The 21361-nt window shown below is 44.2% G+C and overlaps 1 protein-coding gene across 1 annotated transcript in view; it reads right to left on the bottom strand.

The window, feature by feature from the left end:
* Positions 1-19375: 19375 nt before the first annotated feature.
* The window catches only part of LOC142312959 (uncharacterized), a 117140-nt gene continuing 115154 nt past the window's right edge, over positions 19376-21361 (bottom strand). The window contains 1 exon segment of the mRNA XM_075351948.1: positions 19376-20992. Coding sequence (XP_075208063.1) covers positions 19641-20992 — 1352 coding nt within the window. The 3' untranslated portion in view covers positions 19376-19640.

Below are 21361 nucleotides of genomic sequence, written 5' to 3'. Positions count from 1 at the left end.
GCTCAAATGCTGGAGCTGGATTTCATTGCATCTGTGTGTGAATATATATATATATATATATATATATATATATATATATATATATATATATATATATATATATATACATATACATACACACACTGCCTGAATGAATTCAATATTCTCATTGAATACTTTGGTCGGTACAAAGCTGAATGTGCGAACAACAAAATCACACAAAAATCATCAGTGGAAATCAAATGTTTTAACCAATGGAGGCCTGGACTTGAAGACACACAAAAAATGAAAGTGGAAACAAGTCAAAATGAAAATCAAAACAAGACAAAATTAAAGTGGAAACAAGACAAAATGAGGCTCAGCATTGTGTGTGGCCTCCACATGCCTGTATGACCTCCCAACAATGCCTGGGCATGCTCCTAGTGAGGTTGTGGATGGTCTCCTGAGGGATCTCCTCCCAGACCTAGACTAAAGCATCCGCTAACTCCTGGACAGTCTGTCGTGCAACATGACATTGGTGGATGGAGCGAGACATGATGTCCCAGATGTGCTCAATCTGATTCAGGTCAGGTCTGGGGAACGGGCGGGCCAGTCCATAGCTTCAATGCCTTAATCTTGCCGGAACTGTTGACACACTACAGCCACATGAGGTCTGGCATTGTCCTGCAATAGGAGGAACCCAGGGCCAACCGCACCACCATGTGGTCTGAGGATCTCATCTAGGTACCTAATGACAGTCAGGCTATGTCTGGTGAGCACATGGAGGGCTGTGCGGCCCTTAAAAGAAATGCCACCACACACCATTTCTGACCCACTGCCAAACCGGTCATGCTGAAGGATGTTGCAGGTAGCAGATCGATCTCCACGGCATCTCCAGACGTCTGTCACATGTAATCAGTGTGACCCTGCTTTCATCTGTGAAGAGCAAAGGGCACCAGTGGCAAATTTTCCAATCCTGGTGTTCTGTGGCAAATTCCAAGCGTCTTGCACGGTGTTGGGCAGTGAGCACAACCCTCATCTGTGGACATCGAGCCCTCATTCCATCCTCATGGAGTCGGTTTCTAACCATTTGTGCAGACACATGCACATTTGTGGCCTGCTGGAGATCATTTTGCAGGGGTCTGGCAGTGCTCCTCCTTGCACAAAGGCGGAGGTAGCGGTCCTGCTGCCGAGTTGTTGCACTCCTACAGCCCCCTCCACATCCCCTGGTGTACTGTTCTGTCTCCTGGTAGCACCTCCATCCTCTGGACACTACACTGACAGACACAGCAAACCTTCTTGCCACAGCTGACATTGATGTGCCTTCCTGGATGAGCTGAACTACCTGTGCCACTTGTGTGCGTTGTAGAGTCCATCTCTACCATAAGTGTGAGAGCACAACCAAGATCCAAAAGTGACCAAAACATCAGCCAGAAAGCATTGGTACTGAGATGTGATGTGTGGTCCCCACCTGCAGAAACACTCCTTTATTCAGTGTGTCTTGATAATTGCCAATAATTTCCATCTGATGTCTATTCCATTTACACAACAGCATGTGAAATTGATTGTCAATCAGTGTTGCTTCCTAAGTGGACAGTTTCATTTCACAGAAGTTTGATTAAGGCTAAGTTCACATTTCCGTTGATTTGTATCAGTCACATGCGTCGCTTGACGCATGTGACTGATGCGCTGTTCAACGCTGTACAACGGATGACAAAGAACAGAATTCTTTGTCGGATTCCGTTGTGTGCGGGGGGCGGAGTTCGGGGGCAGAGCCGAGTGGGGGGCGGGGCCAGGCGCTGAGGATGTCAGTGGAAGTGCTGCGGTCTGCATGGCTGGGGACAGGTGAGTGTATCTGTGAGTGAGTGAGTGTGTGTATGTGCATGTATGTATGTATGTATGTGTGTGCACATGCAAAGTGCGGGAGGGGGCGGAGCCGAGCGGGGGGCGGGGCCAGGCGCTGAGGATGTCAGTAGAAGTGCTGCGGTCTGCATGGCTGGGGACAGGTGAGTGTATGTGTGAGTGAGTGTGTGTATGTGCATGTATGTATGTATGTATGTGTGTGTGTGCACATGCAAAGTGCGGGAGGGGGCGGAGCCGAGCAGGGGGCGGGGCCAGACGAGGGTGTCAGTGCTTGTCTGCATGGCTGGGGACATGTGTGTATATGTGTGTGTGTGTGTGTGTACACACATGTGCGGAGTGCGGGAGGGGGCGGGGCCGAGCGGGGAAGTGTCGGCCTCCCTGCACACGTAACCAGCCTAAATATCGGGTAACAGCAAAGCACCCGATGTTTACCTTGGTTACCCGATATTTACCTTGGTTACGGGCCTACACCGCTTAGCGCTGGCTCCTTGCACCGTAACCAGGGTAAATATCGGGTAACCAACCAAAGCTGGTGACGTGTGCAGGGAGCCAGAGAGCATGCGCAGCGAAATCCGACGGATCTCGCTGCTCAAAAAACGTTACATGCTGCGTTCCCCCCGCCCGGCGGTCAGTCGTTCCACGACTGATCAGTCGGGCGGAGGGTGCAACGCAGCATCATCAGTCACAATCCGCTGCTCATACAAGTCTATGGGAGCAGCGGAATCCGCTAAACGGATTCCGCTGTTTACAAGAGCAGCGGATTGTGACTGATAGATTTTAGCGGAAATGTGAACTTCGCCTAACTTGGAGTTATATTCGGTTGGTTAAGTGTTCGCTTTATTTTATATATTTATAATATATAAAAATATATATATATATATATATATATATATATATATGAAAGAGACTAACTGTTCTCAGCCAGCTAATGCTCGGCTCAAGGGTATACTGCCCTCCTCCCCCCCCAAGGGTACACAGCTCACCTCCCTGGTATATAGCTCATCCAAAGATATACAGCTGTACTCCCCCCCACCCCCCAAGGGTGTACAGCCGTAATTCCCCCAAAGGGTATACAGTACTCCTCCCAAGGGTAAACAGCTTCCTTCCCCCCCAAGGGTATACAACTCATCTCCCCCCAAGGGTATACAGCTCCCCTCCCCCCAAGGGTATATAGCTTTTCCCCCAAGGGTATACAGGTTCCCTCCCCCCAAGGGTATACAGCTCTCTTTCCCCAGGAAGAAAGTACCTGACGAAGGTACGCTGAAACACGTGTAGGGTTGGAGGTTGCCTACACACAGCTCAGAATGGCCTTAGGTATAGCCATCTAGATTATGTATATATTTATTCTGACAATAAACAAAGAATGATGGATTGTTCCTCCAGTGGCTGGTTGGGCTCTTGCATGTGGGTGCGTTCTGAATTCATTGCCATGCTGCATTATATTTATATTTTCAGTGCAGTTTATTATTGATTATCTTGTAGCACTATTCGTGCACTTTATTATTTTTATTTTATAGCCAGTATATGCACTTTATATTTGTATCTTTGCACATCTACGTATGGCAATGTATTTTGTATGCGCCCATTTGTTTTAGATCCCTTACTGCCACCTGGAGGTCTTGAAATAGAATTACACTATTTATTTATTGTTATGGTTGCTAATTAATTGTACCGTCATTTGGCCCCCTCCTATTACCATTCCCTTGCTTGACCATTGTTTTTTATGATGTTATTAATAAAGAAATATATATTTTATTGTTTTTTGGCTGTTTTTCTATGTATCGGTTTTATATTTATATAATAGCCTATGTATTGATTGCTGGGGAGTATTTATTATATTTATATATGGTGATAGTTTTATAACACACTGTATTATACTCCTTTTTTGGCTTTAATCGGTTCTGCATGTAAGGTGGAATGTGGAAACAGCGATGATTAACCCCCTCCTTACCCGAGATGAATACTGCAACTTAAATGAGGTGCAGTACCCTGTGGCGACTGAAGCCTCAGAGGTGCCACACATACAGCGACCCGATCTGTATACAGCTAGCTGTATACAGATGGGGGTGTAAGGGTTAAGGCCGCTTTACACGCTACGACATCGCTAAAGCGATCTCGTTGGGGTCACGGAATTTGTGACGCACATCCGGTCGCTTTAGCGATGTCTTTGCGTGAAACACCTATGAGCGATTTTGAATCGTCGCAAAAACGGTCAAAACCGCTCATCGGTGAGATGGGGGTCCATTCTCGAATATCGTTGCTGCTGCAGCTAGCTATGTGGTTCCTCGTTGCTGCGGCAGCACACATCGCTCCGTGTGACACTGCAGGAACGAGGAACCTCTCCTTACCTGCGGCCGCCGGCAATGAGGAAGGAAGGAGGTGGGCGGGATGTTACGTCCCGCTCATCTCCGCCTCTCCGCTTCTATTGGGCAGCTGCTTAGTGACGTCGCTGTGACGCCACATGGACTGCCCCCTTAGAAAGGAGGCGGATCACCGGTCACAGCAACGTCGCTAGGCAGGTAAGTATGTGTGACGGGTCTGGGCGATGTTGTGCGCCACGGGCAGCGATTTGCCCGTGTCATTGGCTGAATCAGCTCAGCTTGAGATGTGTAAGTGTGCAATGTACACAACAGGATTTGTCTCTGTGCTTACAGGACCTGTGATGATGTCACATGGAGGGGAGGAGTCAGGAGTCACATGATCAGATCCTCAGTGTATGCTGTGCTAGTTGTCATGGTGCTGGATGAAGTGAAGTTTGTGTGGGGTCAGGAGGAATTTGGAGTGTGGATGTAGCAGAGCCGTGTGTGCAATCTGGGGGGGCGGAACTGCATGTGTAATGTGGCAGGGGCGGGATTAGCGAGTAACCACGAGTAATCACAACGGCTCTTATATATATAGATTATTTGAAGTAGGCCTCTAAATATTACCGTATGTATTACACCATCATACACAACCCTGGAAAGATAATAGAGAAGGTGGCATCATGACCATTTTGATATGGTGAATCAGTAGTAGAAGTAGGACACTAAAAAAGAAGAAAACGAGGACTGTATAGCCTTGTTTGGATGGGAAGCTGTGCATGGGAATACACTGCAGTAAAAGGAACATTACAATTGACTTTAGGTCTGGCTGCTGTCATCTAGTGGGGTTGAGTAGTCTGGGCTAACCCACGCTTTGTTCATTTTAATAAAAGTCAGCCAATTAGCAACATTGTCAGTTGTCAAGCAGATGCGCATTTTGGTTATTATGCCCCCATCATCACTAAAAATTATTTAGACAAAGCTCCAAGGCGTAAAGGGACAATTCATGCCATGTGTCCAGATTGGATAACCAATATCTGTATGGCACAGAGGGATCACTGAGTATGGTCAGCTATGCAATCCTTCATCATTTTCCAAAACATTTGCCTCGCGCATTAGGGCATTGGTGCTGGGGGGGGGAAGGGTGGGGAGACTTCCAATGAAACTGTCCCAGACATTTGATAGTGTTCCCCTGCCTCTGTTGGTCCTGCTGTGTATCCTCCTCTTCTCTACTCCTTGGTTGGCCAAAGAATTATGACCTTTGCCACCACCATTGACTGCTGGAATTTTTTTGACCATTTAATCAACTATGGCCTACTAGTCACCATTTTAGTAGCTCTCTATACCACAGAAAAGAGAGATGTAAAACTTTCCCTGTAGCGTGGGTTGAGAAGACACAATAATTTAAAGAAAATGACATGTGGGTCCCACTTATTTTGCCAAACCAGCCAAGGTAAAGCCGACAGCTGGGGGCTGGTATCACCTGACTAGGAAGGCCCATGGTTATTGACCCCTTCCCAGCCTAAAAATTACTAGCCTACAACAACTCCAGAAGTGGTGCATCCTTTAGATTTACCAATTCTGGTGCATTGTATCAAGTTTTCAAGATTGTCCGGTAGCAATCATGGCAATATTCTAGGATTGATGTCAGCTGTGAATTGACAGCTAACATCAACCCCAGAGGTTAGTAATGGGGAGGTGTCTATCAGACACCCCCATTAGTTTCCTATCTTTTGGTGTCCATTGGTAACATTTTTATTGTAAGCATAGTTTTGCTGTATATTCATATATGTAACCATTCATATGCCTTGGGTCCTGTTTGTTGATCCTCAGTTTTTAATCACATATAAATAAATATTTTGTACTCTATCATAAAACAAAAGTGTTTTAAGGCTCTGTTACCATATGTATTGGCAGTAAACCTTATTTAATTTTCAAAATGTCCTGCAGGTATTTTGTTTGTGTATTATTAACTAAGTAGGTAAATATATTAAAAAAAAAACAAAAAACACATACAAAAGAAGTTAGTTTTTGTTTTTTAAGTCCCCAACTCCCTCGTGCACCAATTTATTTTAAAAAACAAACAAAAAAACAAACATGAAGATCCGCCATAATCCACAGAATCAGATAGAGTCCTCAAAAGCAAATAGCTAAACCAGTTTACAGGTAGAACAACCAAAAGAGGGTGCATGGCCTGGTGGAGGCTAACCACCTGCCAAAAAATTTAATTGGTGATTGAAAATAGCTATTGGTGACTGTTCACACACAGCCACCGGCCCTGTCCATAGGCCTTTTAATCTTAGCAGCACTTGCCTGGGCCTGTCCTGCCCACAGCTGTGACTCAGTCACAGGTACGGGAATGAAAAGCACCAGGTAAGTGCTGCCTCAAGCAGTTCTGCATTTGATGTGTGAGGCCATATGGCACCCCAAACAAAATACAATATTTAGTGTAGGACTGCCCCATGGGATTTGCCGTGATGTTGGCAGGGTGGCTCAAAATATTGCAATGTTTTGCCAAAAATCTCTAATTTATTAACAAATACAGTATAGAAATCGTGCTGGCTCCTTCTTTTTGAATTCTTTTTGGCTTATATTTAAGCCTTGTTCCGAAAATGCTGAAAATCCCTGCTAGGGCTTATTTTTGGGAGAGGGCTTATTTTTGGAAAAACACTGTATTAATGCCCTGTGCAAGTGCCCTAGAAAAGTGTCCACCTTTTATCCCTAGAAAGTAATAATGCCCCTGTACACCTTTGACGGTCAATATCCTGAGTGCCCCTATACAAATAATGGTTGTTAAGTGTCCACATAAAATTTAATAATTTCCCCTTAGTCCCCCATTGTAGAGCTTCGCTATATACAGTAAGATGCCACTACACACAGTATGATGGGATCACAGCACCCCTATATACAGTACGTTGCCCCTACACCTCCCCTATACACAGTATGATGGTCCCAATACTCCCCCCAAAACACAATAGTCCATACACTGTATAACAGCCACCACAATAGCTGACACTGTTTAATGATCTCCACAGTAGCCCCCATATTGTATTATGACCTCCATAATAGCCCCCAAGCTGTACAATGACCCCCAAAGTAGTGCCCACAGTTTATAACAGCCCCACATTAGCTTTCATGCTGTATAATAACATCCACTTCAGCTGCCAGAGTGTATAATGGCCCCCACATTAGCTCTCACACTGTATAATGGAGCCCACATTAGCCCTCATGCTATATAATGGCTTCCACATTACCCCCCACACTGTATAAGGGCCCCACCACACCAGTGGCATAATTAGAGTACACATCAATATAGTTAACAATAACTGTAGCTCTGAGTGGGCCATTGTGATAGGGGGACCTGGGGTGACTGCACCCTCTGCCCCCCCTGTAGCTACACCACTGAGTTGAAGCATCTGAGGTGGGGGTTAGGGCTGTGTTGTCGCAGGGTCAGTCTGCTAGCAAATGGCGTTCATGTGCTTTCTTTTCAAAGAAATTGTATTCGGCCGAGAGAAACTATGATTTTGGCAATAGAGAACTCTTGGCGATTAGCTATTGAGGAATGGTGTCATTTTATGGAGGGGGCAGTTCATCCCATTACTGTAATCACAGACCGTAAAAACCTGTCATATCTCAAGTCTGCCAAATGTCTCAATCCTAGGCAGGCTGGATGGTCTTTGTTTTTTACCAGGTTTAACTTTACTGTCACTTACCACCCAGGGATTAAAAACATCAAAGCAGATGTACTATCCCAGGGCTCTCCTGGTGATATTGATCATGTGAACCTTGTACCCATTTTGCAGAAAGGGGTGGTCATCTCAGCCTTGTGCCCAAACCTAGAGGAGGAGGTGTTAGAGGCTCAGGGGGGGTGCCCTGGCTTCTTGCCCTTCAGGGAGGTTATTCGTGCCACCTCATTTGTGCCGTAAAATAATTGTGAACTTCAAAATACTTCACTTACGGGCAGAGGTGTAGCTAGGGGTTCGGCTCAGAGGGGGTGAAACTTCTGAGTGGGCCCCTAACCAGGTAACCATATTTACAACTATGGTGTTGCAGCCTAATAGCTTGTGTAGACAACCATATTTTTGGTCCAAGTGCGATCCAACAAAATATTGGATCACATTCGGACCAATGTTATCCAACGAGGCAGTGCACATGTTCGATTTTGTCCTTGGACCAAGTGGTCTGAGGAAAAAAAAATAAATTGCATCATGCATGCGCAGACTGGTATGGTTAAATGTAGCGGCAGGGCCGTAGTTGGCGTTCATGCTGTTCTAAGCACTTAAATTGATCCCGTACCCTACCAATACGTCAGACTAAAGCCTCATGCAGATGTGGCTAGAAGTATGCCAATCGCACACTTGTGGTCACATGATGGCCCGCTCTCACCACCGGCACTGTGTGCAGGCTATGAGGATTCACAAGTCTGCAGTCACAGGCCATTAAACAGCTGCCAATCAGCTTCATATAACCAAACGGTTGACTATCATTTAAAGGGAATCAGTCAGCAGGTTTTTGCCCTCTAATCTGAGAGCAGCATAACGTAGGGGCAGAAACCCAGATTCTAGCGCTGTGTCACTTACTGACCTGCTCAGTGTAGTTTTCATAAAATTACTGATTAATCAGCCGTAGGTTATCATTATCGGACTACTTCGCGTGCTGCAGGTTGTCCAGCATATTCATGAGCTGTGAATAACTGCTAGATCTGCAACAGAGAAATCATTGATTTTATCAAATTGACAGCAAACAGCTCAGTAAGTGACACATTGCTGGAATCAGGGTCTCTTGTCTCTACATTATGCTGCTCTCAGATGGGGGAGCAAAATCCTGGTGACAGATTCCCTTTAAATTCAGGGATTGTCCAGGATAAATGCTCCCTTAGATCCAGGTACCGTATTGGCAACTTCTCCTCTGATTGGAATTGTCTCACTCCATTCTTCATCTGATCCAGACGACATGATGACTTTGGATGTACACAGCTTCTTTCCGCAGACTTCCATTTCCTCTGATTTTCCACAACATATCCCAACATGATGCCCTAAAAATATGAGTGTCATTAGTACATCTAAATAAAAAATATCCGCCCATGCTGTGCATTAAATATCCCTTATACTGTGCACCTGAAAATATATTTGCACCAGTATACTCCCTGATCAAAAAGTGACCCCTACACTGTCCTCCTAATGACACATGGCCTCCACATTGTGCCTCTCATATGCTATAACCACTGCACCATCCCTCCACCATGAATTATGGCCGCCACATTGTCTTTCTTTATGAATATCCATAAAACCATCCCCCCTCATTAACCATGTCCTATACGCTTTCCATACAAAATATTGTGATATGATTAATGGCCTCCACATTGTCCACACCTTCCATGCCGCTCACCATACTACACCCACTCCATACTCTGCTGTCTTTTCACACCGTACAGCCTTCACTATTTGCCCTCACATTGTCCCTCGTATACTGCTCCTCTCATACTGTGGCCTCACATTGTCCCTCGTATACTGCTCCTCTCATAATGTACCCTCACACTGTCCCTCGTATACTGCTCCTCTCATACTGTGCCCTCACACTGTCCCTCGTATACTGCTCCTCTCATAATGTGCCCTCACACTGTCCCTCGTATACTGCTCCTCTCATACTGTGCCCTCACACTGTCCCTCGTATACTGCTCCTCTCATACTGTGCCCTCACACTGTCCCTCATATACTGCTCCTCTCATACTGAGCCCTCACATTGTCCCTCATATACTGCTCCTCTCATACCGAGCCCTCACATTGACCCTCGTATACTGCTCCTCTCATACTGTGCCCTCATATTGTCCCTCGTATACTGCTCCTCTCATACTGTGCCCTCAGTTTGTCCCTCGTATACTGCTCCTCTCATACTGAGCCCTCACATTGTCCCTTGTATACTGCTCCTGTCATACTGTGCCCTCACACTGTCCTTACTGCCTCCCATAATGCGCTGTCACTCTGTATACTGAGTGAATGCTACTATTCCCCCTCCTACACTTTACAGTAAAAGTTCCTCCCATCTATAGCTCCATGGTGGAGCACTTACCTTCTTATCCCTCATCTTTACCTCATTTGTGGTGCTCTCTCAAACACCCTGCACCCCCATATCCCACACACATCCTGCACCCTCATATCCCACACTGCACCCCATATCCCACAAACCCTTCACCCCAGCCTGTACCCCCATATCTTACACACTGCACCCCCATATCCCACAGACCCTGCACCCCATATCCCACTCACCCTGCATCCTTATATCTCACACAGCCTGTATCCCAACATACACCTCTCTCAAACACTCTGAGGCCAGTTTCACACATCCTTCTTTTTGCCGGTTTCGCAGATCCGGCGCGCTCCCGTACAGTGAATACAGTACAATGACAGCGCAACAAGCGCCAGTCACGTGCTGTCATGTGACCGGCGCATGTGACCCGGAAGTTACAGCGCTGTCATTGTACTGTATTCACTGTACGGGAGCGCGCCGGATCCGCGAAACCGGCAAAAAGAAGGATGTGTGAAACTGGCCTGAACTCGCATATTCCACACACCCTGGGTCGGCGTCAGCATCCGACACACCCAGGCAAATGTAGGGGTCCTGGACAGCTGGGGGGGCCAACTAGCCGTCTTCAGTCCTGTGGGCCTCGGGCTGAGTTCCAGGGACTGCAGTGCTTGGGTTGGCAGCTGCACTATCCTGTATCCTGGATAGTGTGGTTGCCGACCCTTTAATCCACACTGGCGCACACCATTCACTGTTGAATGCTCCGTGCTCCTCCTGCAATGAAGTTCATCTCAGGGTCCCCACTCCTGAGCTGTATGGGCCCTCTCAGAGCAGTAGGTGTCCCCTCTTGAGCTGCATGGGACTGCTAGAGCCGTATGCACTGGCCCCACAGAGCCGTATTCACTGCCACCTCAGAGCCGTATGTGCTGCCACCCCAGAGCTGTATGCCACCCACCCCAGTAATGTGTATGCCCCCCAGAGTTGTGTACTACCCCAGTAACATCTATGCCCCCTAGGAAAGTATGCACCTCAGTAACATGTATGCTCCCCCCCCAGTAATATCTATGACCCCAGCCTTTCCTATCATTTATATACTGTATCCCCCAGCCCTTCCTGTGATGTATATACTGTAGCCCTAGCTCTTCCTGTGATGTACAGTGCCTACAAGTAGTATTCAACCCCCTGCAGATTTACAGTGCCTACAAGTAGTATTCAACCCCCTGCAGATTTAGCAGGTTTGATAAGATGCAAATAAGTTAGAGCCTGCAAACTTCAAACAAGAGCAGGATTTATTAACAGATGCATAAATCTTACAAACCAACAAGTTATGTTGCTCAGTTAAATTTTAATAAATTTTCAACATAAAAGTGTGGGTCAATTATTATTCAACCCCTAGGTTTAATATTTTGTGGAATAACCCTTGTTTGCAATTACAGCTAATAATCGTCTTTTATAAGACCTGATCAGGCCGGCACAGGTCTCTGGAGTTATCTTGGCCCACTCCTCCATGCAGATCTTCTCCAAGTTATCTAGGTTCTTCGGGTGTCTCATGTGGACTTTAATCTTGAGCTCCTTCCACAAGTTTTCAATTGGGTTAAGGTCAGGAGACTGACTAGGACACTGCAACACCTTGATTTTTTCCCTCTTGAACCAGGCCTTGGTTTTCTTGGCTGTGTGCTTTGGGTCGTTGTCTTGTTGGAAGATGAAATGATGACCCATCTTAAGATCCTTGATGGAGGAGCGGAGGTTCTTGGCCAAAATCTCTAGGTAGGCCGTGCTATCCATCTTCCCATGGATGCGGACCAGATGGCCAGGCCCCTTGGCTGAGAAACAGCCCCACAGCATGATGCTGCCACCACCATGCTTGACTGTAGGGATGGTATTCTTGGGGTCGTATGCAGTGCCATCCAGTCTCCAAACGTCACGTGTGTGGTTGGCACCAAAGATCTCGATCTTGGTCTCATCAGACCAGAGAACCTTGAACCAGTCTGTCTCAGAGTCCTCCAAGTGATCATGAGCAAACTGTAGACGAGCCTTGACATGACGCTTTGAAAGTAAAGGTACCTTACGGGCTCGTCTGGAACGGAGACCATTGCGGTGGAGTACGTTACTTATGGTATTGACTGAAACCAATGTCCCCACTGCCATGAGATCTTCCCGGAGCTCCTTCCTTGTTGTCCTTGGGTTAGCCTTGACTCTTCGAACAAGCCTGGCCTCGGCACGGGTGGAAACTTTCAAAGGCTGTCCAGGCCGTGGAAGGCTAACAGTAGTTCCATAAGCCTTCCACTTCCGGATGATGCTCCCAACAGTGGAGACAGGTAGGCCCAACTCCTTGGAAAGGGTTTTGTACCCCTTGCCAGCCTTGTGACCCTCCACGATCTTGTCTCTGATGGCCTTGGAATGCTCCTTTGTCTTTCCCATGTTGACCAAGTATGAGTGCTGTTCACAAGTTTGGGGAGGGTCTTAATTAGTCAGAAAAGGCTGGAAAAAGAGATAATTAATCCAAACATGTGAAGCTCATTGTTCCTTGTGCCTGAAATACTTCTTAATACTTTAGGGGAACCAAACACAATTCTTGTGGTTTGAGGGGTTGAATAATAAATGACCCTCTGAATAAACTTTTCACAATTTTAAAAAAAAAAAAAAAAAATAAAGAAATAACATTCTTTTTTGCTGCAGTGCATTTCACACTTCCAGGCTGATCTACAGTCCAAATGTCACAATGCCAAGTTAATTCCGAATGTGTAAACCTGCTAAAACTGCAGGGGGTTGAATACTACTTGTAAGCACTGTATATACAGCAGTCTGTGTGCACTGTGCGCGGCCATGTCTTTTAGTGACTATCACGCAGTGCGGCCTGCGCATCCACATACCCAGGAGGATCTGGACGGAGACAAGCGGGGGAGGGAAGTGAGGCTGCTGCCGGCTTCCCCATAATAAAAATATCTGTAATCTGTGTGTGCATGTATAATGCATATCTATGTGTGTCCGTGTGTATGACTGTGTATAGATTTTTTCTGTTTATATGTAGTTTCCTTAATTTCTCTTTAAATAATGTATTTTTCATTTGATAAGACGCACCGGATTATAAGACACACCCCAAATTTGGAGTAAAAAAAATAAATAAAAATATGGGGTCCGTATTATAATTCGATGGTGTCTTACCAGGGAGGGGGGCTGGCAGAGGAGCGGGGTCACAGGAGGCAGGGGCGGTAGTGGAGTACGGCGATGCTGTGAGTGGTGCAGAGGGAGGCCTAGATACTCACTGCATGGTTGCTCTGTGCTTGGCTGCTCGGCTCCGCTCTGTGCGGCACGGCTCTGTGCAAATAATGGCGGCTGGAGTTGGCACGTGCGCAGATAAGAGCTTGAGCTGAGAGCTCCCTCTGAGCACGACCCGACTCTAGGTGCCACTATTTGAAGAAACCCTCACCACTGACATCTTTAGAATGGCCGATACCTTACCACCCGCCACACGGAGCAGAGCCGCGCACAGCAGAGCCGCACCATGTGATTGGTTGCAGTCAGACCACACCCCCACCCTGTGTGACAGCATGTTTGACTGCTTGCAATCAGTGACAGTTATCTTGGCTGTATATCAAAATAAGAGGGACCCCATGCGGCTTTTTTTAATTCTTTATATAAATAATTTAAAAAAACGGCATGTGGTTTCCCCAAATGTTGATACCCAACCATGATAAAGCCGACAGCTGGGGGCAAGTATTCTCAGAATGGGGAGGCCCATGGTTATTGCCCCACCCCATACTAAAAATAGCAGTCTGCAGTAACTCAGAAATATCACATCCATTAGATGTGACAATCCTTGAACAACTTTACCCGGCTCATCTTGATTACACTGCTGCGTTGGCAATAGGGTTAATAAAGGGTGAATGACAGCTCACAGCTGCCACTAAGTCCTAGATTAGTAATTAGTCTCATAGACTCTCCCCATTACTAATCTGTAAGTGTAAACAAATAAACAAAAATACCGAAAAAATCCTTTAATTGAAATAACATACAAAACCCCCACCCTCTTTCACCCCTTTATTAACCCCAAACATCCAGTTTCGATGTAATCCACACAAGGTCCCACGACGATTCCGATTCTGCTACATACATACTAAAGTCACAGCTCACAGGTACAGAACATATCCACACACTGTAGACTTTAGGCATAGACCGACTGAGCCGCAGCAATGAGCGGTGACGTCACTCAGTTTATTTGCGATCACAGCTGGAGGTATCCACGGTATCCCACCTGTGACTGCAGGTAATTGGACCTGAGGTGACTTCATTGAACTCCGTGATCTCACCTCAGGTAAACTGAGATAACAGACCTGCATCTCCTGGCAGAAAAACGTGTTTTTTTGCCTAGAGATGCAGATTTGGTGCTGAAATTTATACACCATATTCCTGCACCCAATCTTCATCTCCTTGCAAAAAATCACATCAAAACCTCATCATAAGACATGGGGTTTTCATGTGATTTTTACCAGTCGATGCAGATTGGGTACAGAAATATGGTGTATAAATTTCAGCACCAAGTATGCTTTTGTTGGCAAAAAAATGCACAAAACCAGTTTTGACGCGGTTTTGGGGCAGTTTTCTGCCATTAGGTGCAAATTTGGTGCTAAAATGTCTGCACCAGATTTCTGCCACAGTTTTACTATCTGTATCTGTTCATCTTCATGCTCTAATCTACGGTATAGTCACTGCCATAAGCCAGCGCTCACGCCGCATAGATCAAGTAGGAAAAGGACGCCGCTGGACCGCGACCAGGTAAGAAACATTTTTTAATTTGCTTGTACTGAAAAGCTGCAATATGGGGAACAGATATATAGGGGCCAGGGTTGGGGTCAGGATGGAGAGACATGGGGCCATGATGGAGTCACATGGGGCCAGGATGTACATCATTATTACAGGAAGGGGTCATGATGTGCGACATCATTACAATAGAGGTTAATAAAGGGATATTATTACTGCTGTGATGTATTATATTTTTGAGGATACGGTTTTCAATGGGGGAAGGGAAGTTCCTGTATAACTATGAAGGGCGACACTATGGCGCTTTTTTACCTTAATCTGGCGTAGTGGATAAGTCAGGAAAAAAGTGGGGAATTTGCTCAGAAATCGATCAGCCGCAACTGTGTGTAATTTTCTGCAGAGATGTGTCCTGCCTGGAGGAAGTGATGGTGTTCAGTACTGGATGACAAAGAAAAGTAAAGATGAATGACTTCAACTAGAGAAGACACTGGTAAGTCATTGTATTACACTGTACACTGTGTATAATGTCAGTGGTACACAATATACAGAGCTCCAGTATTTAATGTTAATGGTGAGTTGATATATTACCTGTACACTTAAGGGGGCTTTACACGCAACGACATCGCTAAAGAAATGTCGTTGGGGTCACGGAATTCGTGACGCACATCCGGCCTCGTTAGCGACGTCGTTGCGTGTGAAACGTACGAACGACCGCTAACGATCAAAATTAATCACCTAATCGTTGACACATCGTTCTAATCCCAAATATCATTGCTGTTGCAGGACACAGATTGTTCGTCGTTCCTGAGGCAGCACACATCGCTATGACACCCCAGGGACGAGGAACAGCACCTTACCTGCGTCCTCCAGCAACGAGGTAAGCGTCACTTTCTTTCGGCTGCTCTCCGCCCCTCCACTTCTATTGGACGGCTGCCGTGTGACGCCGCTGTGACGCCGCATGAACCGCCCCCTTAGAAAGGAGGTGGTTCGCCGGCCACAGCGACGTCGCTAGGCAGGTAAGTACGTGTGACGGGTCCTAGCGATGTTGTGCGCCACGGGCAGCGATTTGCCAGTGACGCACAACCGACGGGGGCGGGTGCTTTCATGATGTCACTGCGTGTAAAGCAGCCTTTACATTATACACTATACTATGTACAGAGCTCTTGTGTATAATGGCACTTATGGTAAGATTCTTAGTATTGTGGGGTTTTTTTGTTCAGCCATGGTGTGGCGATATTTCTTCCTTGTATGTGGTATTATTGGTCATTTGAAAAAAAAAATGAATGTGACACATTCCCTTAAAGAAAAATAAAATATCCAGTATTCTTTTTACGTATTTTTTTAAGAATTTTTTAATAGGTTAGAGTAAATTAGGGCCGTACCAAAAAAAGTCTACCTTGTCGTGATGGCAGGCTTAAAAAAAAAAACTTTGTCAAAACAAAAGTGGATGACTATGTATGCGATGTAGTGTTTGATGGGAACTGTTAGGGTATGTGCTGTGCACACACTGCGTTTTTTGCCACGTTTTTGCAGGTGTTTGCGCGTTTTTTGAGTGTGTTTTTGGCCTCAAAACTGCATGCACTTCCTTCCCCAGCAAAGTCTATGAGATTTAATTTTCGCTGTCCGCACCGTGCAGTTTTGTTTGAGGTGCGTTTTTGTGGTGACTAAAAAAAAAAGCAAAGCAACATGTCAATTATTTCTGCGTTTTTGCCAGGGTTTTTCACCCATGCAATGCATAGGAAAAAACGCAGGAACAAAAACGCAGCAAAAAACGCATGCATTTTTTGGATGAGTTTTTACCACGGGTGCGTTTTTGTGCTTTTTTTGCGGCCCAAAACGCACAAAAACGCTGCATCTTTGTGGTCACAAAAAATGGCAACGTGCGCACATAGCCTTAATGTGTGATTGGTGAGGACGTGGTGCAGAAGTGGAGTTTTTCCAAGAGTGGGTGGTGGTACTGTGAAAGTGAAGCTGGGATGGAGCCTCAAGGGGGCTTAAAAATGTTGCAGTATGGGTCCCTGAAATTCCTGGTGGCAGCCCTGTCTACGAGTGACAGCTGAAACCCTAAACTACATATAACTAGTTCTAATACACCATATTTTTTGTACTTTAAAATGCATCTTACCATACACGTTCCCGGTTTAGTAGTACTAAATATTAAAAACATCTTTCTAATTAAAAATGAGGGGTCAATATCACAAATTTTAATGCAATAGGGTAGAATAGAGAATTAGTAAATTTGTGTTTCTCTCTGTGTTCTGTTACATAAGGCTTCATAGCACATACATCAATGGTCACTGTACAGCACATATAAGCGCACAACACTACTGCATAGACAGTACATGCACACTCAGGTCTGCTACATTAGCATATTTATATTCACATTGAGCTCTGCTACATATACAGTGTGTCCACCCATATCCTGTCCACCGCCATTAACTTCAGAACGGTGGCAGCTATATCCATAGAAGTGGTGTCTAGGTATAGTAAAATAACCATGCGCTACGCAATGAAACCACCTATAGCGCCACCTGGTGGAAAACAACGGAGTTAGCATTTTTATCTCAAAAATGGAACGAGATAGAGGAAAAAAAGTGAATTACAAAGTTGTAGGGCATCATCAATTCAATACGAATCGACACCTTGCATACAGAAATGCTATTATTAGAACGTGTAAAACTCACAAGGCTGCGGACGTGAAGTGATACCTCATGGAGACTTTCCTACAAGTCATTGGGTATGATGGCTGCGTGGAGTGGCCTCCACTCTCACTTACCTGACCCCATTCGACTTCTTTCTGTGAGGTCACATCAAACAGCAGGTGTATGCGACCCCACCACCAACATTGCAGGACCTACGTCGACGTATTACAGATGCTTGTGCAAACGTGTCACCTACCATATTGCACAACATGCAGCAAGATAGAGTATGCTGTGCAGAATCCAGATGTGCATTGCATCTGAAGATGGCCACTTTGAGCATCAAAGTTAAATGAGCGCCATATGCGTGACCAGCATTCAATGTTTTGGGGGGGTCATGGGTTTCATATCATAGCATTTCTGTATGTAAGGTGTTGATTCGTATTGAATTGATGATGCCCTACAATTTTTTTATTCACTTTTTTTCTCTATCTCATTACATTTTCGAGATAAAAATGGTAACTCCGTTGTTTTCCACCAGGTGGCGCTATAGGTGGTTTCATTGCGTAGCGCATAGCTACTTTACTATACCTAGACACCACTTCTATGCCTATAGCTGCCGCCGTTCTCAAGTTAATGGCGGTGGACAGGATATGGGTGGACACACTGTATACAATCACTGTGTATGTATTACTGCATTTTGCAGTTCATGCCTGGTAATGTGGTTGATTAAACGACCTGAAAGGTTCTGGAGCTAGTCGGTTGAATGTCATTCGGATACTCACTCAGGATGTGTAGACTCTGTGCAGCTTCCTCTCCTGCTCTGCACCAATCATATTGGGGGATCATTGAGGGGCAAGAGGAGAGAGCAGTTCTCTCAGTGATCAGGAAGAACTGTTTCTCAGCGTTCTCCATCATTAAAGGAAGCTGCCTCCGGACTGTAAGGATGTGTATTTTTATTGCGTTTTTAAGTGCAGATTAGTCACAAAACCTGAAGTGAATCCTGATGCCAGCAAAGTCAATGAGGAACTTGAAGTCTCTGAGTATTTTCTCCTTGAAGATTAGGTGCAGATTTGAATTGGCAGCATGTCAATTCTTGCGGCATTTTTGCTGCAGATTTCACCAATACAAAAACAAGTTGTTTTTTTGCCATTGCATTTTTCCAGACAAGAGATGCAGAAAATTCTGCACCAAATACTAAATGTGTGCACATACCCTAGAAGGCATTTATTAGCAAGACTTTTTTTTTTATTACTAAGTGTGTCTTAGGCTATGTTCACAGTGTGTTTTTCTCCATTTTTGCCAAAAAAAGCTCGTTTTGGAGGCTTTTTTTTTACCACTTTTTTTTACCACTTTTTTTGTGTTAGTTGTCTTATTAAAGTTAGATTAATTAGCCAAAAAAGTAGCAAAAACAAAGCTGCGGGGTTTCTTTCACTCATTTTTTTCACCAATGAAAACAAGCAGCAAAAAACGTGGAAAGAATTGACATGCTGCTTCTTTTAAAAATGTAGCTGTTTTACATTCCCGTCAGGAAAAAATTGCAGGTGTGCGTGTGCGCACATGAGATTTTTAGAATCTCATAGATTTTGCTAGTACTGTAAAAAGCAGTTTTTTATTAGTATGTATTTGCAAAAAAATTTTTAAAAAAATGCAAAAAAAAAAAAGTAGTGTGAACATAGCTTTATAGTCCAAAAAAATAAAAGTTCTAAAGTAATTTCCCTTTCTCAATCAATTATACAACTGTCTTAGGTGTTACAATTTATCAAAAAAAATAGACATTTCTCCCTGTAAGTGATTTTTTTTATCAATAAAATTTTATTGAGATTTTCAGAGTTACTAACACACATACAAGGAAAAATGCATGATCTCCTTGGGTTACACACCAAGGTAGCAAAAATGAAGCAAACCGAGCATGTTGAAAAACAAATCAAATGGAATTAAACATTTATAAAACCAACCATACAGTGAATTACACTAGGGAAAAAAAGAATGATTGTGTCAAGGAAATAGGGGAAACCAAGTTCCTGTTACATGCTCAAACAGCACTGTTACCCGTCGGTGAATTTTGCTGGTAAACAAAATATGATTTTCCAATAATTCAGATTTCAACATCTAGGTAGGAGTTTGGCTTCTTCTCTGTGTGAACTCTCTGGTGTATGATAAAATCTGATTTATGGTTAAAATATTCCCCACATTCTGAACATGAAAAAGGCTTTTCCCCTGTGTGAGTTCTCTGATGTCTAACAAGTTTTGATTTGCATACAAAACATTTCCCACATTCTAAACAGGAAAAGGGCTTCTCCCCTGTGTGACTTCTCTGGTGTTCAACAAGAGATGCTTTTTGTGCATAACATTTCTCACATTCTGAGCATGAAAAAGGCTTCTCCCCTGTGTGACGTCTCTGGTGTTTCATGAGACTTGTTTTATTTCCAAAACATTTCCCACATTCTGAACATGAAAAAGGCTTGTCCCTTCTGTGTGTTCTCTGATGTATAACTAGTTTTGCTTTACGTACAAAACATTTCCCACATTCTAAACAGGAAAAGGGCTTCTCCCCTGTGTGACTTCTCTGGTGTTCAACAAGAGATGCTTTCTGTGCATAACATTTCCCACATTCTGAGCATGAAAAAGGCTTCTCCCCTGTGTGACTTCTCTGGTGTCCAACAAGAGATGATTTATGTGCAAAACATTTCCCACATTCTGAACAGGAAAAAGGCTTTTCCCCTGTGTGAAACCCCTGGTGTCCAACAAGAGATGATTTATGTGCAAAACGTTTCCCACATTCTGAACATGAAAAAAGCTTCTCCCCTGTGTGTGTTGTCTGATGTATAACAAGTGCTGTTTTATGTACAAAACATTTCCCACATTCTAAACATGAAAAAGGCTTCTCCCCTGTGTGAATTCTCTGGTGTTCAACAAAAGATGCTTTATGTGCAAAACATTTCCCACATTCTGAACATGAAAAAGGCTTCTCCCCTGTGTGAATTCTCTGGTGTACAACAAGATTTGATTTATGTGCAAAACATTTCCCACATTCTGCACATGAATACGGTTTCTCCCCAGTATGAATTATTTCATGCCTAGCAAGACATGATTTCTTGTTAAAATACTTCCCACAATTGGAACAAGAAAATTTCTTCTCTCTGTAAATTTTTTGGTGCTTGAGAAAAGATTTTTCGAAAGAAAAACAGTTTCCATATTCTGAATGTGAAATTGACTTCTTTGCTTTCAGAGCAGTTCGTTTTTTAATGTCTCTTTTTTGACTTCTAATTATTTTAGTAGTCTGTAATGAATCAGGAGAGAGGACCTCTTTCATAGGATCAGATGATAGATCTTTGCAGTGAAGGGATGATGAGATAACTTCAATTGTATCATCATGTATGTTTTCAAGGTCATCTGATTTAAAATTTGAAAATGTCAATTGTGCCTTTGATCTCCTGTCATCGCCATCTGCCAAAAATAAAACCAATTATTTTTTAATAAAATATCCTAAATTTATATTTATGAACATTTCTACTTACAATTTCCATAGAAATGCAAAGTAATGTAGCAAAATTGAGTTATTCACTAAGAAAATGACAGTTCAGTCTCACAGAAGACCTCATAGGATGAACCAGTAGAACGTAATGTTCAATTGTTTGTTCAGTCTGCCTTCAAAATATTGGAATAAGAAGCCATAAAAATATATTATGTAGGCGAAAATAATACCAATAAAAACTTCTACTCATCTTGCAAAAAAAAAAAAAAAGCCCCCCACTCAGGTACATCACCTCTCAATAGAAAATAAGAGTGTTTCTGCATTATTAGAAGCTCAGAGGC

The sequence above is a fragment of the Anomaloglossus baeobatrachus genome, chromosome 5 (assembly GCF_048569485.1).
Source record: "Anomaloglossus baeobatrachus isolate aAnoBae1 chromosome 5, aAnoBae1.hap1, whole genome shotgun sequence".
Lineage (NCBI taxonomy): Eukaryota > Metazoa > Chordata > Amphibia > Anura > Aromobatidae > Anomaloglossus > Anomaloglossus baeobatrachus.
This window is presented reverse-complemented; position numbering and strand designations above follow the sequence as displayed.